This window comes from Cetorhinus maximus, chromosome 13 (assembly GCF_964194155.1).
Source record: "Cetorhinus maximus chromosome 13, sCetMax3.hap1.1, whole genome shotgun sequence".
In the NCBI taxonomy this organism is placed as follows: domain Eukaryota; kingdom Metazoa; phylum Chordata; class Chondrichthyes; order Lamniformes; family Cetorhinidae; genus Cetorhinus; species Cetorhinus maximus.
Window position 1 is genome coordinate 83210248 of NC_135891.1, and position 21843 is coordinate 83232090.

The 21843-nt window shown below is 44.5% G+C and overlaps 1 protein-coding gene across 1 annotated transcript in view; it reads right to left on the minus strand.

Annotated features, from left to right (window-relative positions):
- Window positions 1–21843, minus strand: part of LOC144688768 (receptor-type tyrosine-protein phosphatase delta-like) — a 455185-nt gene that overhangs the window by 99413 nt on the left and 333929 nt on the right. Inside the window, exons 17-22 of the mRNA XM_078555681.1 lie at window positions 12011–12270; window positions 10394–10484; window positions 8264–8479; window positions 6132–6292; window positions 3617–3628; window positions 855–967 (exon numbers count right to left, since the gene is read on the minus strand). Coding sequence (XP_078411807.1) covers window positions 855–967; window positions 3617–3628; window positions 6132–6292; window positions 8264–8479; window positions 10394–10484; window positions 12011–12270 — 853 coding nt within the window. The remainder of the gene's footprint in view (window positions 1–854; window positions 968–3616; window positions 3629–6131; window positions 6293–8263; window positions 8480–10393; window positions 10485–12010; window positions 12271–21843) is intronic.

Below are 21843 nucleotides of genomic sequence, written 5' to 3' on the forward strand. Positions count from 1 at the left end.
CCTCATATGCAGAGCTTAAAGACTGGGACCTATTATCACTCAGATTTGCTGAGTGCCCCAATCCTCATGATCCCATGAGCAACTTGGACTAAAGATTAACCTGTTCCATAAAGAATCCTATTTTTGACTGATTAGCCATGAGCTATTTGTATGCTGGGTTCCGACTACGGCCAAATAAAAAAAAAAGAACCATATTCTCATTCTGTGACATCAAACAATTTTGTCAAGGCCCAAATGAATACCCCACCTCCCAATTTAGCAGAATATATGGAGGAGCATAGGCAACACTAATTCGGAATCCAGGCTGGTAAAGCATTGTTAATGTGGTCTTCTATGGAGGGTAAGCTGGGTTAGGGGAAATGCAAGGGGAGAAGTGAAGTGGGGGGTTCAGAGGGCCAAAGGCAATTTTTGCAATTAAGACACATCAGCTTTAAACTTTTAGGGAATGAATTGTCCACTGTACGTACATTGTGCTGCTGCAAATTAATTTTCCCTCCTCAGTCCTTCCCTGAATTTAGGTTCACTGGCTCAAAAGTACACCAACATTACCCAATAACTACCTGCCAGCTGTCCAGGGCTGCAAAGCATTGCCCTGTGCTGCTGGAAAGAATACTCTTGCTCAGGCAACTCTGCCACCGACACCCAGAAAAGGGAACTTACACCAGCCCCTGGTTTTTGAGGCCTCCAGTGACCTTCCTTTATTCAGAGGCTCCCCAATAGTTCGAGGATAGGCGGGAGCCTGAGGAAACACTAAAACTGTGAACTTGGTGTTCACGAATAAAATAAAAGCACATTTTCAATTATTTCTGTTGCACCAACACACAGTGCAGCCAGTTAGAAGGCCTCATCTTTACCTGGCGTCTGGAAGTTGATGCGCCTCATTTCTACTGGGTCCGTGGGGTGATGGGATGGCATCTCTGCATTGTTGAGAAGGCACTTTGTTCTAGGATCACTTTCCTTACGTTTTCTATCATTGGTATCAAATAAAAAAAATTAGGTTGTAAATTTGCCAAGGGCACCGGTTACACATAAATCACTGCTGTCAGCCACTAAAAATGTAGATCAGTTTTGTGTGTGAATTTTGTACTTGATATGGGGAAGGACTTTAGTGCTTCAATAATGGATCATTTCCATTTCTGGCTCCCAGATTCAGCACCATGGCCTCCTTGAAAGATATAGCAACGCAGCTTCTAAGTAAAGCTCCCCTTTTTGTGCCTCATAATCTGGAGTTCAGTATTTTCCTGATTCCTAAATCAGGTTTTCCGGGCCTCTGACAGTAAAGTTAGAGGCAGTTTCATACTGTATTGGAGGTGGATTCAGATCGCCCAAGTTTATTTTACATGGATCAAAATGGCCATTGGACAGAGCAAAGACTTCCATCCTGAGCCAGAGATAAAGCACCCGTATCAACTCCACTACGCCATCCAGCCACCCTGTCAGGCAGATTGCCTGCAGCGCTTTGTTCCACACAATTTAGCACATCAGAGTAACTTAAAGCAAAGGATGAGATTTTGCAACTCAATTGTACCAAAAATGATTCTGTAATTAGGTTCTCAAATCAGCCCAGCAGGGCTGAGGGAGTGATGCAGTGATTACCCAGTGTGCTCAGTAACATACAGTGATGAACTTATAGCAGCTTTTAGCTAAAAGAAAACATTACCATTTTGTAACGATTAAAACTGATAGGATCAGTTAAAGCTAGTTATTACTAATTTCAATAATTCTGCAGATTGATAGAAAACACAAGAACACAAGAAACAGGAGGAGGAGTGGACCAAATGGCCCATTGAGCCTGCTCTGCCATTCACTATCATGGCTAATCTTGCATTTCAACTCCTCTTCCGTGTCTGGCTCCCTGAGAGACCGAAGATCTGTCTATCCCAGCCTTAAATGCACCCATAACCCCCTGGGATAGGGAATTCCAAAGATTCATATGAATCTTTAAATGAAGTAATTTCCCCCCCATTTCAGTCCTAAACAATTGGCTCCTTGACCTGAGAGTGTGCCCTTGTGTTTTAGACTCCCTGACCAGTGGAAACAATCTCTCAGTTTCTATCCTATTGATGTGATATTTTTCTTATGCTATCTTAAGCAACATAAGAGTCGAGGATGGGCCCGAAGTGGTAAAGATCTCATCGAAGGTTTATTGAACAAAGCTAACTATTGACAGTAATGTATACATCATGGGTACATGTAGTGTCTGGGCTACTAGTACTTGTTTAGTGTACAGACAGACTGGTTGCACATGCTAGACTGACGAACTGACCGACTTACACACTGACACTGACTAGCTGACACTGAATGTACAAGATGCTGCCCGAGGTTCTTATACAGTTACATCACATACTCTGATGTCGTGATGAAATAAACACCATGCATTCTTAAAGATACAGTGTCTGTCTGCTGTGCACATAAGCCATATCCTGTCAAGCTCCTTGATATGTTGTATGTTTCAATGAGATCGCCTCTCATTCTTCTAAACTCCAGAGAATATAAGTTCAATTTACTCAGCCTCTCATCATAGTACAACATCCTCATCCCAGGGACCAATTTAATGAAACTCTGCTGTAAGGTCTCCAATGCAAGTATATCCTTAACTGTGGAGGCCAAAACTGCACACAGTACTCCAGATGTGGACTCACCAAAACCCTGTACAATTGTAGCAGGACTTCTTTATTTCTGTACTCCAATCCTCTTGCAATAAAAGCCAATGTGCAATTTGCCTTCCTAGTTGGTGCTGTATTTGCATGCTAACTTTCTGTGTTCCTTGCACAAGCGCACCCAAGAGTCTTTGAACATCAACACTTACACGTTTCTCACCTTTTAAAAAAATTCTGCTTTTCTATTCTTACGACCAAGTGAATAACTTTATACTTCCCTATAATATACTCCATCTGCCAACTTGTTGCCCACTCACCTAACATATCGATATCTCTTTGCAGCCTTTTCATGTCCTCCCCACTGTTTACGAATCGACCTAGCTTTGTATCATCAGCAAACTTAGATACATTACTCTCCATCTAAGTCATTAATATAGGCTGGGATTTACTGGCTCTGGCACGGCAGGCATCGTCACCGGGAGGATGGGAAAGTTTGGAGAGCCGTTGACTTCTGATGGCTCTCCAAGTTTTCCCGCCCGGCCTGCAATGACACCTGCTGGTGTCGGGGCTGGAAAATCCGGTCAGTAGATTGTAAATAGCTGAGACCCCACTGATCCTTGCAGCACTCCACTTTCAACTGCCTGACAATTTGAAAATGCTCTGTTTATGCCCACTCTCTTGCTTTCTGTCTGTTAACCAATCCCCTATCCACGGTAATATATTACCCTCAACTCCATGGGCCCTCATATTACTTATTAACCTTTTTTACTGCACCTTATCGAATGCCTTTTGGAAATCCAGGTATACTACATCTATTGGCTTACCTTTATCTACCCTACTAGTTACATCCTCAAAAAACTCTAATAAATTTGTCAAACAGGATTTCACTTTAGTGGAACCATGCTGACTTGTTCTAATCATACAATGCTTTTCTAAGTGCATTGTTAAGACTTCCTTGTCTTAATTATCTTAATTGTTTTAATTGTCCAAGTTTTAGATTTAAAATGTTTGCTTACCTGTCAGGCTTGCTGTCCATGATGAGTGCATTAAGGGAAAGATAAGAACCATGTCAATGCTTCAATACAAACTGCAATAATACACATACACAATACAGCAGTCAGCAGCACACCTTCAATCATTAACCCAATTATCATGCAGCAGGGCTGGCAGGCTAAGCCTACTTGCTTGGATACTGTCAATGGGTCCACGGTAAAAACTAACAGTCAGCAACAAAAGGCACATTAGAAGGTCATGGCATCAAATGGGGCAGAGTGCTCAAGAGCAGCACAAGAGAATTAGCTTCTGCATATAGTAACTCCAAAAGCTGGAAAGGGCAAGTTAATATCAGATGGTCAATGCCTGTGGGTGGAGTTTCAATTGCCTGATATTTAAATTCTCCCTCATTCTGCCTAGAGATCTATGGATAACTTCTGGATTGTCCCACCCCACTGTCCCCCAACATAGTTCAAGAAACTGGCCCCTCACAAAAGCATTTTACTTCAAAGATGCAGTGTGGTCTTAGCTAACCAAAGCTGACTGGTTTAGGGAAGTCGCTTTTTTCCAAGTCCAGGCCAAAGTAGGAGGCCAGAGGTCACTGGGCTGCAGGAAGAACATCAGGAAACAAGAAGGATGCTGGGCTGAGAACAGGAAGGAGGGACAATAAAGGAAACAAAGAGGAGAGTCAGAAGTAGGTGGAGAGGGTGATAGGAACAGAAAGAAGGAATGAAATGGTTGGGGGAAACAGGAAGGGGGGGACAGAGGAATATGTTTTAAAAATATTATTCAGTTTACATTTTGAAAATTTTCACACAGCTTGCTCAAAAAATGGACTGTTCAGTCAAAATGAAATGTGTAGCATCCCAACGCTGAATTCATCAAGGGTGTGGACTAAAGTAACAGATTAACCTGTTTCAGGAGGTCATTTTAAGTATCTTTATTACTGATTGCAGGCCTGTCGAAAAACTATGCCCCATCAGCAATATTGCAGCATACTTCACATACAGAACTAGGTTTGGTGTTACATAACATAGGTTCATGACTGATAATCTGGTTTTCAGTTCCAGGTCATCATTACCCAAAAGACCTACAGCAATCAGTACTGCAGTCAATAAATCTGTTGCATAATTTTTAATTGTGCTCTGAAATTAAAATGAACCAAAAGCAGAACAAGACTCCCACACAGATTAAATTTAAGTATCAGAACCAATAACTGACTTAAACGCATTTCATTAAGATGTGATGAACTGTTCACAGGATCTAGTCATTCAGCCATGTCTAATTAACAAGCATCGTCCAAAGCTCTGCATTTCTTTTTCAATGCTTCCTGTTTCAGCAATGTTCTTAAAGTTTGCACAGCCACTGCTCTGGCCCTCTCACAGTGCAGTGAACACCCACATGATCTCAGTTCTATAAGCTCTCAGTTCTTTGTTTATACATAAATGGTTAAGATGGCAAGATATTTTGTTTAAGACATACCATAGTGCACCCCAAGTGAATAAAAAATAATTTATGGCAAACAGTGAATGTGGCAGGTTAACTATTAAGAAACCTGTATCATTATTGGTTGTTATAAAAATATTGTACCAACAGGGGGAGGACAAGGGGAAACAGGCAGAGTTCACTCTCCCAAATGATCATTATATGTGTGTGTGTGTGGGGTGTGTGTTTGTGATTGTGTGTGTGTGCGTGTGGCGGGGGTGTGGTGTGTGTATGTGTGGCGGGGGTGCGGCGTGTGTGTGTGGCGGGGGTACGGTGTGTGTGTGTGTGGCGGGGGTGCGGTGTGTGTGTGTGGCAGGGGTGCGGTGTGTGTGTGTGTGTGGTGGGGGTGCGGTGTGTGTGTGTGGCGGGGGTGCGGTGTGTGTGTGTGGCGGGGGTGCGGTGTGTGTGTGTGGGGCAGGGGTGCGGTGTGTGTGTGTGTGGCAGGGGTGCGGTGTGTGTGTGTGTGTGTGTGTGTGGCAGGGGTGCGGTGTGTGTGTGTGGCGGGTGTGTGGTGTGTGTGTGTGTGGCAGGGGTGTGGTGTGTGTGTGTGCAGGTTGGGTGAGGATCAGGCTGGGCTGTGGTTTGCTCACTGCACACCCCGCAGATAGCTTGCTGCCACTCTATTTCGAGGTTCATGCATGCGGGAATGTTGGGTATGGTATTGGAAGGCTGCCATTCACCTAGAAAACTGGACCCAACAGAGAATCAGTGCCTTCAGGAGAGGAGGGGAGGAGAGACAAAGAAACACAATTCAGCACCTCACCAAACTGGGCATGGCTGAGTGTGAAACTAGACTTTGACTGTCAGAAAGCTGTTTGATGATCAGGGCATCACGGCCGGACTTGTTTTCATTCAGCTTCCGCAAACACGGGCACGCACTCACACCATCTTACCCCTCTTCCCCAGAAGGATTAATATGTAGCAATAATGAACATGAACTATGGCCGATTCCCCACTACCCCAGTTGCCTGTATCATACCAAATGCAGTTCTTGCTAACCAATGCACCAACCTACCTAACCCACCCTAATCCCATTCATAGAGCTTTGCTTACTTTTTGTATAGTAGGATGGCAATTACAATGCAAATGATGAAGACCACTGCCAGCACTGGGCCCACAACCCAGATCAGACCCTCTTCTCCATCGATAATGGGCTGCGGGTCAGGGTCTGCTGAAAGGATGGGGTCGGAGTACGGACTCGCAGCAAACATTTTCTGTAATTACAATGATAGAGCATGACAGTCAGACAGTTCATGCACATACTCCCTCGTTGAATAATATTGCTTCAGAAAGCAGTCAAAGATTTTCAAAGAAGTCAAAATAAATCAAAGCAGTGAGAAATAGAACAGGATACCCAAATATTGAAAGCAGCTGCAATTTTAAAATATTCAGTCATGGCAACAGGAGAACATAAATGACGTGAGGCATTACAGTCCGTGATGTTCCTGCATGATTGTTTGACATACTCAAAGCAAATTCCTCTGCTACTGTAACAGTACCATTGACACTTTTAAAATACAATAGCAGAGAGGGAGATTTAACATAAGTGCATTAAGCTATCGTATGATAACAGCAGTTTCTACCTTATGGAACCTAATAAATGGGACAGGTAGGGATAAACCTCTTTGCTTCTCCACAGCAATCCAGTACAAAGAATATACTTTTATAATTCAATATAAGCCGCTTAAAAGTGAATCCTAGAAAAGCTAATTTGCACCAGAGGGTTGAGAGCATGTTAAGCATACTGTTCTAGAAGGGCAAAGATGCACAGTGAATATTTAACTGGGAAGCAAGCAAATTAAGGGATATGGAAAAAAAGCAAGGAATTTGGATTACAAAGATGAAGAGTTACCAAAAAAGGCAGTGAGGGCCTGCTTCTATAATAAAAAAACCCAAAATAATTCATGGACTGCTCGGTACCTAAGGCATAGGGATCCAATTGAGCTGAGTGTGGCCAAAATATATGGGGCTGCTCCTTAGATTAGACCAAAGCTAGAGGCCATGAATATCTGATAATCACTAGTAAATCCAATGGGGAGTTCAGGAGAAATATCTTCACCCAGAGAGTGATGAGAATGTGGAACTCACTACCACAAGGGGTAGTTGAGACAAAAGGCATTTAAGGGGAAGCTGGCTAAACACATGAAGGATAATGCAATCGAAGGTTCTGCTGATAGGGTTAGATGAGGAAAGGTGAAAAACGGACCAGTTGGGAAAAATGCTCCTTTTCTGTGCTGTACAGTCTACACAACAGGGAATCTTCAAGGTCAGACCAGGACCTGCCCTCAAGTGTCATTACTAAGTTATCAGGTATCAGCATAGATTGTATTCTATCTGAAACGTTAGGGCTGGAATCTGTATAACAATCTGTCCCTTGACAATCCGTCAAAAAGTCTGTATCCTATGCTCTTTTAAGGACAAGTTTCTCTAACACAGTAACTCTTGGCCATTTAAATATGGACAAGAGACACATCTTTCCTTGTTGAATGCTATCCAGTTAACTGGAGCAGCTTAACTGCCTGCTAGGATGGTGGTGGATGACACCGGCCAGCCAGAGGGAGGTTGGAGGAAGATCATACTTTTTAACTATTTATGATGTTGAACAGTATGTTTTATTCACTTTGGGCACTGAGTGTTGCAGGCAATGACTTCAAGGTCTGGAGTTCATTGCTCCACCATTGGCTGCTGCATCTTCAGTTGCCTGGGCTCAAAGCTCTGGAATTATCTCCCTAAATCTCTCTACCTCCCTCTTCTCTCCTCTTTAAGATGCTCTTTAAAGCCCACCTATTTGACCAAACATTTGGTCACCTGTCCTAATATCTCTTTATATGGTTCAGTGCCATGTTCTGTGAGATGCCTTGAGATGTTTCACTATGTTAAAGATTCTTTATAGATGTATAGCACATCCAGTGGCAGAGCAAAGTTCCTTCGACTCTTCTCCAACAAGGTACCCTACCTCCAGTCAAGTGCCCAATACAGACCCCTGGTATTTCTGTTACTCACACCCGGGGAGAGAATTGGAGAAAAGGAACAGAAGCTGAGGAGGATGTAGTGGGAAGGTTGTAGGAATGGGGTTGTGGGGATATGGGGATGATTTTGGGGTCACATGAGATGGATGACACCGCTGAAAGCAGGAGAGGAGGTGAGATGTTTGCTATAAGTTTTATCAAAAGACATTCACTCACCGCTTCTGGGATGTCCAGGACACCCAGGACGAAGAATACATATTTGTTACCCTGCTCCAGTGGCTTGTTTTCGAACCCACCATAAAACCGCTGGTCACCGAGAATGAACTCTCGTGGGAGAACATCAAAGCGGGCTGCTACATAGGGCTTGGAGTGGCCTAGTTGCCGCCGTGGCCGGAGGCTTCTGCGCCGGCGCAGGGTGAGGTCCTGAAGGAGCTGGAATCAAAAAGAAATTACATATTTGGGTAAGCAGAAAGGGATCTTGTGAATGGCATAAAAACCAAAAGAATGGAACAAAGCATAATAGGTGCCCCATCTGAAAATTATTAACCTGACTACGTGATAGGTCACCTAGATGCAACTCAATGCTGCGCAAGGTTCCCTCAGTCTCATTTCAGCAATGTGCATTCAGCTCTCTTACCAAATAGGGCCAGAAGATGGTGGAAGGGGGGAAGATTATGGGCGAGAGGGAGAGTGCAGTGGTGGGGACGACATACAAACAGCAGCCAGTGTAATATGCATGGGTGGACCACAACGGACTGTGAATTACAGGACAGTGAATGGCAAAGGGACAGACCAGACTGAGCAGTCAGGGAGAAAGGGACAGACCAGACTCGGGGCAGGGGCAGTAGGTAACAGTGGGTTGAGGCAGAGAGACTTGAATAGGTTGAGAACAGCAGCTGAAGACTGGATACAGAGATTGAGGAGAAGGCAACCAATGTTTTATGCATGAGAATTTGATTATTTTTCTTTTTCAGATAGTAAATACATCACCCAGTGTGGTACTAAGTCTATTACTGTTTTTTCGTTTTCAGATGGTACGCCAATCCCCATTTGAGTAGAAGAGGTTTTGGTTTCTTTTGGTTTCTTTGCCATTCACACAATTGTATATTTTTCTCTTTGAGTAAACTAAGGGACAACATATTTATTGCCACACTCAAGTCCTGTGACCTTTGGGAATATTTTGTTTAAATATTTGAGTCACATGGTAAATGTGGAACACAGGGCTCACACAAAGCAAAATCACCGGCTGTCTGAAACGGGTCTGGGCCCTCTGCTCCTAAAGGTTAAGATTCCCTATTATAGGGCCAGGTTTACATGAGTAGCTTACTACAGATCAGGTGAGTTCCAGGATAGCAGCATTGAGCAGCAGGATGCATAGAAGCACCTTTCAACTGTTACGCAGCCTCTCACACACCAATTATATGTTGGAACAAACAAAGAAATCCATTCGACTCAGACAGCTAAACATATCCTCACATTGATGAAACTCTTCATTTGTTTCTGGCTCTCCCGTCTTACTCCTCATGGCTCATTGGGTAAATGCATCACCCCATCGTGATATTAAATTATACAGACCAGAAGAGACTAAGATGGCATCTGCGGCTTGTACTGAGTTAGCTCAGGTTGCAGTGCTACAATTGGCTTCAAATCTACTTAGTCTGGGAGGAGAAAATCAGCCAGGGTTCAGGCTACTCAGCAATGTGCTACAAAGAGTGAGAAAGAGAGAGAGAGAGAGAGAGTGCGAGTGTGTGTGTGTGGGTAACAGAGAGAGAGAGAGTGAGTGTGTGTGTGTGGGGTGGGTAAGAGAGAGAAAGTGAGTGTGTGTGTGAGTAACAAGAGAGAGAGAGAGAGTGTGAGTGTGTGTGTGTGGGGCGGGTAAGAGAGAGAGAGAGTGAGTGTGTGCGTGGGTAACAGAGAGAGAGAGTGAGTGTGTGTGTGTGGGGGGGGTAAGAGAGAGAGTGAGTGTGTGTGTGGGTAACAAGAGAGAGACAGAGAGAGTGTGAGTGTGTGTGTGTGGGAGGGGGTAAGAGAGAGAGAGAGAGTGAGTGTGTGTGGGTAAGAGAGAGAGAGAGTGAGTGTGTGTGTGCACGTGAACGAGCACGCATGTGGTGAGAGGACCACACTGAATCAGCTGTGATGATCTCCATGGGTGTTGATGGGCTCACACACATGGAATACCCACTTTGATAATGGCACGTTATCATAGGAATCTTCTGGATATAAGGGCGGGGTGGAGAAAACTGCTGGGGAGCAGAATGAAGGCTCAGAACACATGCTGCCTGGCTTCAGGACCATTTGCTACACTAAAAACAAGGGGGACAAGGAAGGAAACATTTGCCTACGCACCTCTTCCAGATCCATTTCGTCAGGACTGTGCCAGGTGTTGACAAACTTGCCATGAGATTTTTTCAGTGGGACCACGATGATGTAATAGGCTCTGAAACACAAGGTGAAAACATGCACCTCACAACTTGAAAAAACCAAGATGACACAGGAAGGCAGCTGGCAATCAGGTTTATTCCATTGCAAAAGACATTGAAACACTACATGATGGATTAATGTATGTGCGCCTTGAGAATGTGAGAACCTCACCCTCCCCATGCATTATGTACGGAAGGCCAGCTGTCTGTACAGACGGCCCTGGGGAAAGAGAGGCTTCAGGGTTTCGTCAGGATATCAGAAATAGGTAATGTAGCAAAGATGGGACTGCTCAACGGCCTAATAATAACTGAAACATTAACACTGTTTCACCCCACAGATGCTGCAGGACCTGCTGAGTATTTCCAGCACTTTCTGTTTTTATTCCAGGGGCAGAATTCTCCGGTTGGCGAGCGGGGGTGGTGCCCGCTTGCCAACGCGTAAAATGACGCATGGTGACGTTGGGCAGGCGTCCTGACGTCATTTAGATTTTTAGTTCGGCGGGCGCCCAGCTGACTTGGCTGCGCGCCCGCCAAACTGTCAAAGGCCTATTAAGGCCATTTAAATAGGAATTAATTCAATTAGCTGAGCTGCCTGTCCAGCCTTAAGGTTGGCAGGCAGGTGAAGAGCCCAGGCGATCTTTGCATTTTTCATGGAACCTCATCCATGGGCGGGATGAGGTTTCATACAGTGTTTTATAAGCCAATAAAGATTTTTAAAATAATTCTTTCACATGTCCCAGCTCATGTGACAGTGTCACATAAGGGGACAGGTTTTAAAAGTTTTTATTTCCCTTCATTTAAACTTACACATGTCAAACCAATCTCCCTGAGACACTTCCGTGCCTTAGAGAGATCTCTGCATGTGCGTGAAAGAGCACAGGGAACGACTCAGGGAATTCTCCCCCCCTACCCCGCCGCACACACAGGGAGCACTCAGCACTTCCAGGCGAGCGTCACACTGGTTGGGCCTTAATTGGCCTGCCCACGTAAAATGGCGGCGTGTCCCCGATCGGGGGTGGTGATCGGGTTTGTGCCCGCCCCCACCCCCGCCCGCCCCCACACAACACAACCCCCCGCCCCCCCCGACAGGGGGAAAATTCAGCCCCAGGTTTCCAGCATTCACAGTAGTCTGCTTTTGTACCAATGATTAAAGTACTGCAGTACCTGGCATTGAAGACCAGGAAGGTCTAGGTTTGAACCTGAGGCTGTGTTCAGATAGTTGATCTTAATTGGGATAGTAATTGGATCACTTCCCCTGGCCTCAGTTCCCCTGTATGAGGTGGTACTCGGGGGTGGGGGCAGGAACCAGCAAACTCCTAATTGTTATCCAGTGGCTTTTACTGCTGCAGAGTGCACTTGTATGGTTGAATGAGGACAGGGTTCGAATGGATGTGATGTGCCCAAGCAGAGACAAAGAGAGGGAGAGCAATTAAAAATACATATACAAATTAAAACCACTTAGTTAAGCGCTGCTATCCCATCCCTCTGACAAAACAGATGACTGTGACTCAGTTTGAATATTTTCTGTTAGGCAGTTTCTTACATGACTGGGGTCACCGTCTCCACCTCGGGCATCCGGACCATCAGAGTCCCATCGGGTTCCACCTTCTTGATGAGATAAGGTTTGCTGCCCAGGATGGCAGGGGCTGTGCGAGCCGACACCGTTTGCTGCAGGCCACCCACTGTGTTGCCGCGGTTTGTCAGCACGAAGGAGTACTCCTTGTCCGGTTCCAGGTTGGTGATCAGCTTCTTGGTGGCTCGCCCATCGACCTCGACAACGGACTGGCCATTTTTATACTGGATCTAGAGACAAACGGAGATGGAAACAAGGAGCAAAAACAAGGGCTGAGTAGGGAGTGCTTTTAAACTGAAAATATTGAACAGGGAGTGCGGTATTAAATTGGACCCACACTAGGGCTTTAGAAAAGGAGTCAGATTACGAGAAGTAATCAATCAAGAGAAAATGCTGTAAGTCTTCGGCCAGGATCTTACGGCCTTGTCATAGCGGGTATGGGGCCATTATATCCGGCGAGCCATTTTAAACTCCATTCACTTCGGTGGGAATGTAAAATCCCACTGCCGTAAAACTCTACCTTTTAAATTCACCCCAAACATCTGATTTTACATATTTTTCACAGATTGATTACAATATTAAAAACGTGTGTTTGCACAGGTGACAGATGCCACTTTTGGAAGTATGTTACAGGCAACAGCGCTCTCACTGAATCAAAAGGTTGTGGGTTCAAGCCCCACTTCAAGGCCATGAGTACGTGAGCATAACTTTACGGTCCTCTGCTGCTGGATTTGCAGTTCCGGTGGCTCATAAAATTCCCTGGCAGACTTCCCGCCACCCTCCCGACCATCTCCGACCCGTTCCCAATCTCACGTGGGTTGGCCAAGGCCCCAATTGAGGACTTTAAGTGGCTTCCTGCCCAGCCTCAATTTTGAGGCTGGTGGGAGGAGTTCAGGGCTAGGGGGGCAGGTAAAGCCTGGCAGGTCACCCTGCTTAGACGGGAAGGCAGTGGGGGGGGTGGGCGCACCTTCCACAAGGGCCCTCTTTCCACATCAGAAACCTCCCCCCACGGTCTGCCCCCAATGGGTGCTCACTACCTCCCAGCATCTCCATCAAGACCCCCCACACCCCCTCTGACCTCATCTCCCATCCACGCCGTAAGACCACCCCCTGCACCCCTGCACTTACCTGGTTCTGGACTATGGGGACTGCATGTAGTCCCAGTCCTGGCCACTGTTGTCACTGGGACTCCGGAGCTGCGGCCAATCTGATTGGCCGACAGCTCTCTCAGGCGGGTCTTCCTCCTGAGTGAGGGGTGGAAGTCCAGTCTCCAACCGATTAACACTCCCTGGAGCGTTAAATGGCTTTGGGGCTTCTGAAAGTCTGAAAATTCCCACCCCATAATCCAGGTTGACACGTCATTGCAGTACTGAGGAATGCTGCCTTGTCAGATATGCTGGATTTTGATATGAGATGCTGAAAGTCCTGTGCTTTGGTCAGACACTAACAAGATAATGTCCTGATTTGGAGCTCTGCACAGGGAACCCCACCCACGGAGCAGAGCTTCAGATGTATGCTGTCTATGATTTAGTATTTAAACGCTCAGGAAATGGGAGGCACTTCCTGCCTGAATTTTGAAAGCGTGCTCCTACTGGGTGAGGCTCCACAGCTCGAATGTAAAGTTGAAAAGTCACTCCTAATAGATCACGTGGCACTAAGGAAGAGCATTGAGCTTCTCTAGTGTAAGTTAGCTGACACTCCTCCCACCAAAAACAAAATCAACTGGTCATTCAACTCATTATGAAGGAAAATGGTCTGTTCGCTTTAATTGGAAGGGGGTTGGATTAGAAGGGTAAGGAAGTGTTGCTGCAATTGTACAGGGCTTTGGTGAGACCCCACCTGGAGTACTGCATACAGTTAACACCATCAACTTCCTAAATGCTTGCTCTACTTGAATGTTAACATTATGTGAGTCATGGACAAAGATACCCAAATCCTCCGAATACCAATCTTTACTGTTCTCTAACTTTTCAAAAAAACATATTCTGCTTTCCTATTCTTACTAATGGAAGGATGTACCTGTCTTACAGGGATGCAGCAAATGTTCACTAGATTGATTCCTGGGAGGGCTGTTCAACAAACAGATTGAGCAGAATGGGCCTATATTCTCTGGAGTTTAGAAAAATGAGAGGTGATCTCGTTGAAATCTATAAAACAATTTTAAAGGACTTGACAATGCAGATTCTGAAAGGCCCTTTCCCCAGGCTGAAAGATCTAGAACCAGGGTTCATAATCTCAGGATAGGGGGTTGGTTATTTAGGGGAATCTCTTTTTACTCAGAGTGGTTGCGAACCTTTGGAATTCTCTATCCCAGAGAGTTACAGATGATCAGTCAGTATTCTGCTTTTTAATTGTGAGTCAGTTTATTCAAGGCTGAGATCGATAAGAGTTTTTGGACACTAAGGGAGCCAGGGATAGGGCAGGCTACGGGAGTTGAACTCGAAGACTGCCATGATCTCATTGAATGGCTATGAAGGCTTGAGGGACTAAATGGCCTACTCCTGCTCCTATTTCTTATGTTCAACATCACATGACTGACAGAAGGACGTTACAAGGTTGCATTTGAAAGCAGATGACAGTAATTCATTGGACATTATGTACCAGGGTTCCATTCAGTCAGATAAAGATGCAGACAGATGGATTCTCTTCATGAAGCTGTGAATGTTTCTCCTCTGATTGTGAGTTCTTACAACTGTAAGGAGATCGAATTAAGATATACAGGTCCTAGCAGTCAACTTCATACATTTTAGACCTACTTTCTGCAGTAAAATATGCCAGAGGGGTGTGTGCTCTGGCTGTCCTTTTTAACTTTAACTTTTGCTCAGTTTTCCTACCATGCTCCCAGCTCATCCACTTCCATAAATAGTCGCTCGGTAGTAGAGGACTTGAATATTTGCTGATAGAAGAGACGTATTGCCAAAGCTTTTTGTGTTGTGCTCATCAGGGCAAATACAAATGCCAAATTTCAAATAATCACAGCAATTTATACTACCAGAGAAAAAGGTGCTGATTGGTTGGCAAGTCAACTCTAATTGGCCAAGGAGTTGTCATGGAAAAAGCAGCAGGGAACTATGGACTCCCCAAGCTCCCAGGTAATTCAAAAAAGGCGCAAGGCTTGAACGTATTTCTTTTGCTTGCCGAGAACCCTGTTGCTTTTTCCATGGCAATGCTCTGGCCAATCAAGAGTCGACTTGCCAACCAATCAGCACTACTTTTCTCTGGTAGTATCAATCATGTGAGCATTCAAAATTTGGCATTCTTGTGTTTGTCCTGACGAGAGCAAGGCGAAAAGCTTCGGCAACATATCTCTCTTTTCAGCAATACATCCATAAGCAGCAACATCCCTATAAAACATCACTAAACGGTCCATTCCCACAGGCAGTGTGTGACAATGGCATCACCATCACTACCCTGCCTACTGTCCATGCATGTGCATGTTCCAGCAGAGGTGCCATTGCCATCTGGAATAGGAGCCACAATCAGTATTAGTGACTCTTGATTTTAGCTTTCTACACTCGGTGGCATTGAGGATAGATGCATCTGTTGTCCTGGCTGAAACAAGCTAACTCAGAACAGTCAAAGAATTGAAAGTGAGAATTGAAAAGAATTGAAATTAGAATGGAATCTGGAACCAGTTGGGTCTGAAGTAAAGGTCTGCTGGCAGTGAACCTTAGAACCTGCTGGAACTGACCTTCGATCCAGCTGTTTAATTCTTTAACTCATCATTTCTGACATAAATCAAGCAGGCTTGAGCTATAAAAAAAATTTGCATTTATATAGTGCTGTTCATGACTATTGGATGTCTCAAAGCACTTTATAGCTGGTGAAGTACTTTTTGAAGTGTATTTACTGTTGTAAGTTAGGAACTGCCACAGTTCATTTGTGCTCAGAGACTCCCACAGACAGCAATGTTATAATGACCAGATAATATGTTTTTTGTGATGTTGATTGGGGGATAAATATTGGCCAGGAGAAATGGGATAAATTCCTTTATCTTTTTAAAAATATGGGATCTTTTTGCCCACCTGAAAGATGGCACCTCTGACAATGCAGTGCTCCCTCAGCTGTGTCAGCTTTCATCTCTGTGCTCATGCCCTGGAGTGGGACTTGAACCTAGAACCTTGTGATTCAGAGGTGGGTGTGCTACCAGTTGAGCCACAGTTGACACAGCTAACCTCCAAAATGCCCCACCCTCATGAGAAAGCTGTGAAATTGATTCATATAGCATGCAAATTATTATAAGGAAATAGAATGATTGGGCTGCACAGCAATTTTGGCTCGATTTAAGAAGCAGATACTTGGTCAAGTTTCAGCTCACTGCTGAGTCAGAAGGTTGTGGGTTCAAGCCCCTCTCCAGGACTTGAGCACATAATTTAAGCTGGCATTTTAGTGTAACACTGAGGGAGTGCTGCAACGTCAGAAATGCTGCTCTCAGTTGAAATGTTAAGCAGACTCATTTGCCTGTTGCAGTGAACAGTGAGTCCCCTTGCTGTCCTCGCCAATAATCCAGCCTCAACCAACACCACCAAAATCAGAATAACTGGTTATCCATCTTGCTGTTGTTTGTGGGATCTTACTGGTGGAGAATGGCTACTGTGGAAAATAGGAATAGGATGAAGCCATTTAGCCCTTCAAGTCTCTTCCGCCATCTAATTAGCTCATGGCTGATCTGTACCTCAACACCATATACTTGCCATTGATCCACTTACCAAACAAAAATCTATCGATCTCAGCCATGAAAATTTTAATTGACTCAGCATCCATGGTCATACTAAAAACAGTCGGAACTTGAAAATGATTCATTGTGTGCAAATTGATGTTTCTGCGAGATGTGATACAGTAGAAACGCAAGTCTTTTTCAACTTTAAGACAATTCTTCACAATTTTGTGTTACTTTATCTGGGAAAGCAAATTGTCATTTTGGTGCTCTGTTCTTTACAGGAACTGACAAAATGCTCACTGGCCAATTGATAAATTCATTGTGTAGCTAAGCCACACAGGCCAGCACTGGACCAGCCACATATATATTCTAGCTACAAGAGCTGGTCAGAGGCTGGGGATTCTGCAGCTGGCAACTCACCCCCAGACTCTCCAAAACCTGCCCACCATCTGCAAGGCACAAGTCAGGAGTGTGATGGAATACTCTTCACTTGCCTCGATGAGTGCGGCTCCTACAACACACAAGGAGCTTGATGCCATCCAGGACAAAACAGTCCGCTTGATCTGCACCTAATCCACCACATTAAACATTCATCGCTCCCCACCGCTGGCTCGCAGTGGCAGCTGTGTGTGTACCATCTACAAGTTGCACTGCTGTGACTCGCCAAGGCTCCTTCCACAGCACCTTCCAAATTCATGACCTCTACCACTTAGAAAGGCAAGGGCAGCAGATAGATGAGAACATCACCATCTGCACATTCCCCTCCAAGTCACACATCACCCTGATTGGGAAATATATCGCCGTTCCTTCACTGTCACTGGGTCAAAACCCTGGAACTCCCTCCCTAACAGCACTGTGGGTGTACCTACACCACTGCAGCAGTTCAAGAAGGCAGCTCACCACTACCTTCTCAAGAATAATTAGGGATGGGCAATAAATGCTGGCCCAGCCAGCGATGCCCACATCCCATGAAAGAATTTAAAAAAAAAATAGCCCTGAGTTCAATCTGTCCTGTGCTGAATTAGGTAGTCCCAGCCAAGATGGAAATTTGGATGCTACATTGACTTTGTTGATGTTTGAACATAGACTGATGGGGTGTTGATTGGCTGGATTGGATTTGTCCTGCTTTTTGCGGACAGGGCACTCCTGGGCAATTTTCCATATTGTCGACTAGATACCCGTGTGACGAACATACAAATTAGGAGCAGAAGTAAGTCATTCGGCCCCTGGAGCCTGCACCGCCATTCACTAAGGTCATGGCTGATCTGATTGTGGCTTCAACTCCATTTTCTGGCCTACCCCCAAAACCCTTTGACTCCCTTGTTAGTCAAGAATCCATCTACCTCAGCCTTAAAAATATTTAATGACCCTGTCTCCACTACTCTCTGGGGAAGAGAGTTCCACAGACATATGACCCTCAGAGAAACAATTTCACCTCATCTCTGTCTTAAATGGGAGACCCCTTATTTTTAAACTGTGTCCCTAGTTTTAGTCTCTCATAAGGGAAACATCCCTTCAGCATCTGCCCTGTCAAGTCCCTCAGAATCTTATGTTTCAATAAGATCACCTCTCATTCTTCTAAACTCCAATGGACACAGGCCTATCTATCCAACTTTTCCTCATAAGATAACCCCCTCTCCGAATTGCTTCTAATGCAATTATGTCCTTTCTTAAATAAGGGGACCAAAACATGACACAGTACTTCAGATGTGGTGTCACCAACTGTGCAAATGTAGCAAAACATCCCTTGTTTTGTATTCCATTCCTCTTGCAATAAACAGCAATGTTCCATTTGTCTTCCTAATCACTTGCTGTATCTGAAATCTGAAAACTAACTTTTTGTGATTCATGTACCTGTACACCCAAGACCCTCTGTACTACAGAGTTCTGCTATCTCTCTCCATTTAAATAGTACTCTTCCTGCCAAAGTGGGCAAGTTCACATTTTCCCACATTATACTCCATCTGCCAAATTTTTGCCCACTCACTTAGCCTATCTATATCCCTTTGCAGACTCCTTATCTCCTCGTCACAACTTCCTTTCCTACCTATCTTTGCGTCAGCAGCAAATTTAACAACCATACATTTGGTCCCTTCATCTAAGTCATTGATATAAATTGTAACTAGTTGAGGCCCCAGCACTGATCCCTGTGGCACTCTACTTGTTACATCTTGCCAACCCGAACAAAACCCATTCATGCCTACTCTCTGCTTCCTGTTAGCTAATCAATCCTCTATCCATGTTAATATGTTATCCCCTACACCATGAGCTCTTATTTTGTGTAGTACCCTTTTATGTGGCACCTTGTCAAATGCATTTTGGACTTCAGTGGGCACAATCTATAGAGGAAAAAAATAATCAGCCACAGTTCCTAATCCAGAGCAGTAATCAGCAATCCCAGCTGAAAAGTAGAACATGGTACATGCATAAGGGCAGGTTTGGGCGTGGCGGCAATGTCCCTGTGGTTGAATAACTTGCTGATCCCCAATTTCAAGTGTCACACGTGAAGAATGGAAATGGGATAGATCTTGGAGGATACGAGTGCTCTCAGAGTTAGTCAGTGTGAGTCAGAGCCTTCAGTGAGGTAGGTGTCATGGTCAAATTTTTGAAATGCTTTGCTGTCATTTTTATTTGACATGATTTGACAGCACTGCTTTCCCCAAGCTTGCAGATGATAATAACTGTTTGGAAACAGGCTGCTCAAAGCTTGGGGAGTGGATCCCCAGGCATAGTACAATTTTCAAATATGTTTGTGTTATCGCGAATCAGGACAAAATAAGCGCTGATTTTACGAGTGTCCCTAAAGCAGACGGCAACTTCACAGGTTTATAATAATCCCAGCTGTGATGTTTCTCATCTGCAGTGTTAATGGAATATTACTTACATTGCCCTTGATGTTTGACCGAGTCTGCTGATATCCCTCCTACTGTCTCGACAGACTGTCGTCTATCAGGACATCTATTTTCTGACATCCATAGTCACTTTCTATTGCTTTCTGGTGGTTATCTTATTTCATAGATAATTACTCAAACTAAATTGGTGTCATTCATTCTTTGCTCTTCTCTCAAGTCAGTTGGCTCTGTACTGGGACATTTCACATATCCTGACTTTTCTCTCCTCTCCTGAGGGTTCAAACTCCCTACTGGGAGTTCCAGGTACAGTCATCAGTGACCCCCTGCCAGCTCACCTGTGTAACTGTTGCTTATGTGTGAGACTTTACAATGAGATGTGGCAGCTATTTAACCGTGGGGCATAGCTGACACCAATCCCTTGACATTATACAGGGCTGAGATCAAGAACTCATTAGTTGAAGAACCATGGATATGCACTGTGCACATCACACATTGCTACCCACTTCCCATACCCATAAAATGCCAGCACTGATAACTGCACCCCTCAATTCGGGCTGGATTTTCATCCTCCGGGTGCGTCGCGGGTACAGGAAAATTCCCGGCTCGGCCCGCTTGCCTTGGAAGGAAGTGTCAGGAAAGACAGGATTTTCATTCTGGAGGGGCGGCTGCAGGCTTCAGTTGGGCCACCTGACCCAGAAAATGTTTAGAGGCCGTCACAAGAGCTGCCGGGTGCCGAGGCGGGCTGTTTAAAAGGCCTACCTCGGTGCTGTAGAACTTCGTCCCAGTTAAAATGAAGAAGACCCTCTAGCCCTCATCCCTTACACTCTACACAATCCCCATGCTCCATCCATCCCACGGCCCTTCATGCCCCCATGCCAAGCTACTTCCATGCCCATTCACCCTCTATACATATAGTGACAATAGGATGTATTAAAAAACTTTTTAAAAACATTATTCATTGATAACTTTCCACTTTCCTTTTTCTACTACACACAATAAAAGTGTCAATCATCCAGATCCTTTAAAAATTAATAGCAGAAACTGCAAGCAGTTGAAACCTTTTCATCTTGCGTAAATAAACATTGTGCAATTGACAGAAGAGGTCAGGGAGCCTGAGCTGTCAATCAATCGCTGTTTTCCCTAGGGGTCAGCTGCCTCAACACTCTAATGGACTTCTGGGCTCTCAGCCAAGCCTCATTATGCATTCTTGGCTGAGCCCAGAAATCCATTAGAGTAACCACTTTAATGCTCTGGGGATATGGGTTCAAATCCCACAGCGGCGGCTGATAGAATTTAAATTCAATTAACTAAATCTGGAATTGAAAGCTAGTCTCAGTAATGGAGGCCATGAAAATATCATCAATTGTTGTAAAAACCCATCTGTTCACTAATGGCCTTTAGGGAAGGAAATCTTCCATCCTTACCTGGTCTGATTTACATGTGGCTCCAGACCCATAACAGTGTGGTTGACTCTTAACGGCCCTCTGAAATGACCTAGCAAGCCACTCAGTTCAAGGGTAATTAGGGATGGGCAACAAATACTGGCCTAGCCAGCGAGGCCCACATCCCATCAAAGAATTTTAAAAATTGTAAATTGCTTTAAAATTATTACTGAATCTTGAAATTTCAATCAGTCCCCTAGTTTATCCAAGCATAGCTGCTGAAAGTATTCACATTAAAATTAAATATATAGTTCAAAAGAGGTTCAGTGAAAATTTTACTAATTAAATTAGGGACTGTAAGAGTTAGGGCCTATTCAACTATTAACCAACAATATTGACAGTGAGTGGAACCATATCCATTAAGAAGCAGGGTCAATGGAACTGTACCCATTAAGAATCAGGATTAATGGAACCGTACCCATTAAGAGTCAGTGCCAATAGAGTCATACCCATTAAGAGTCAGGATCAATTGAACCATACCCATTAAGAATCTGGGCCTATGGAACAGTACCCATTAAGAGTTAGGGCCAATGGAACCTTACTAAGGGTCAAGGTAGGGCTTATACAACCATACTTCAGTGAGATTCTGCTTCTACCACGGTTTTTGGTAGCACAATTTGGTCGTCCTAATAACCTTTTATATGAAGAAATCGCTCTTAACCTCCCCCTTCATTCTTCTGATGAAAAGTTAGGTGTGTCACTCAGTGTTACTGAACATAGCTTAGACGCCACCTTCACATCACTTTCTGTCTACCTGTCACTGTCGAAAGATTTTTTTACTCTATTTATCTCTACCTTGCTGTGGAATAGTAATTAGGATGGGATGGGTTTTGTTCCATCTTCTTTTCT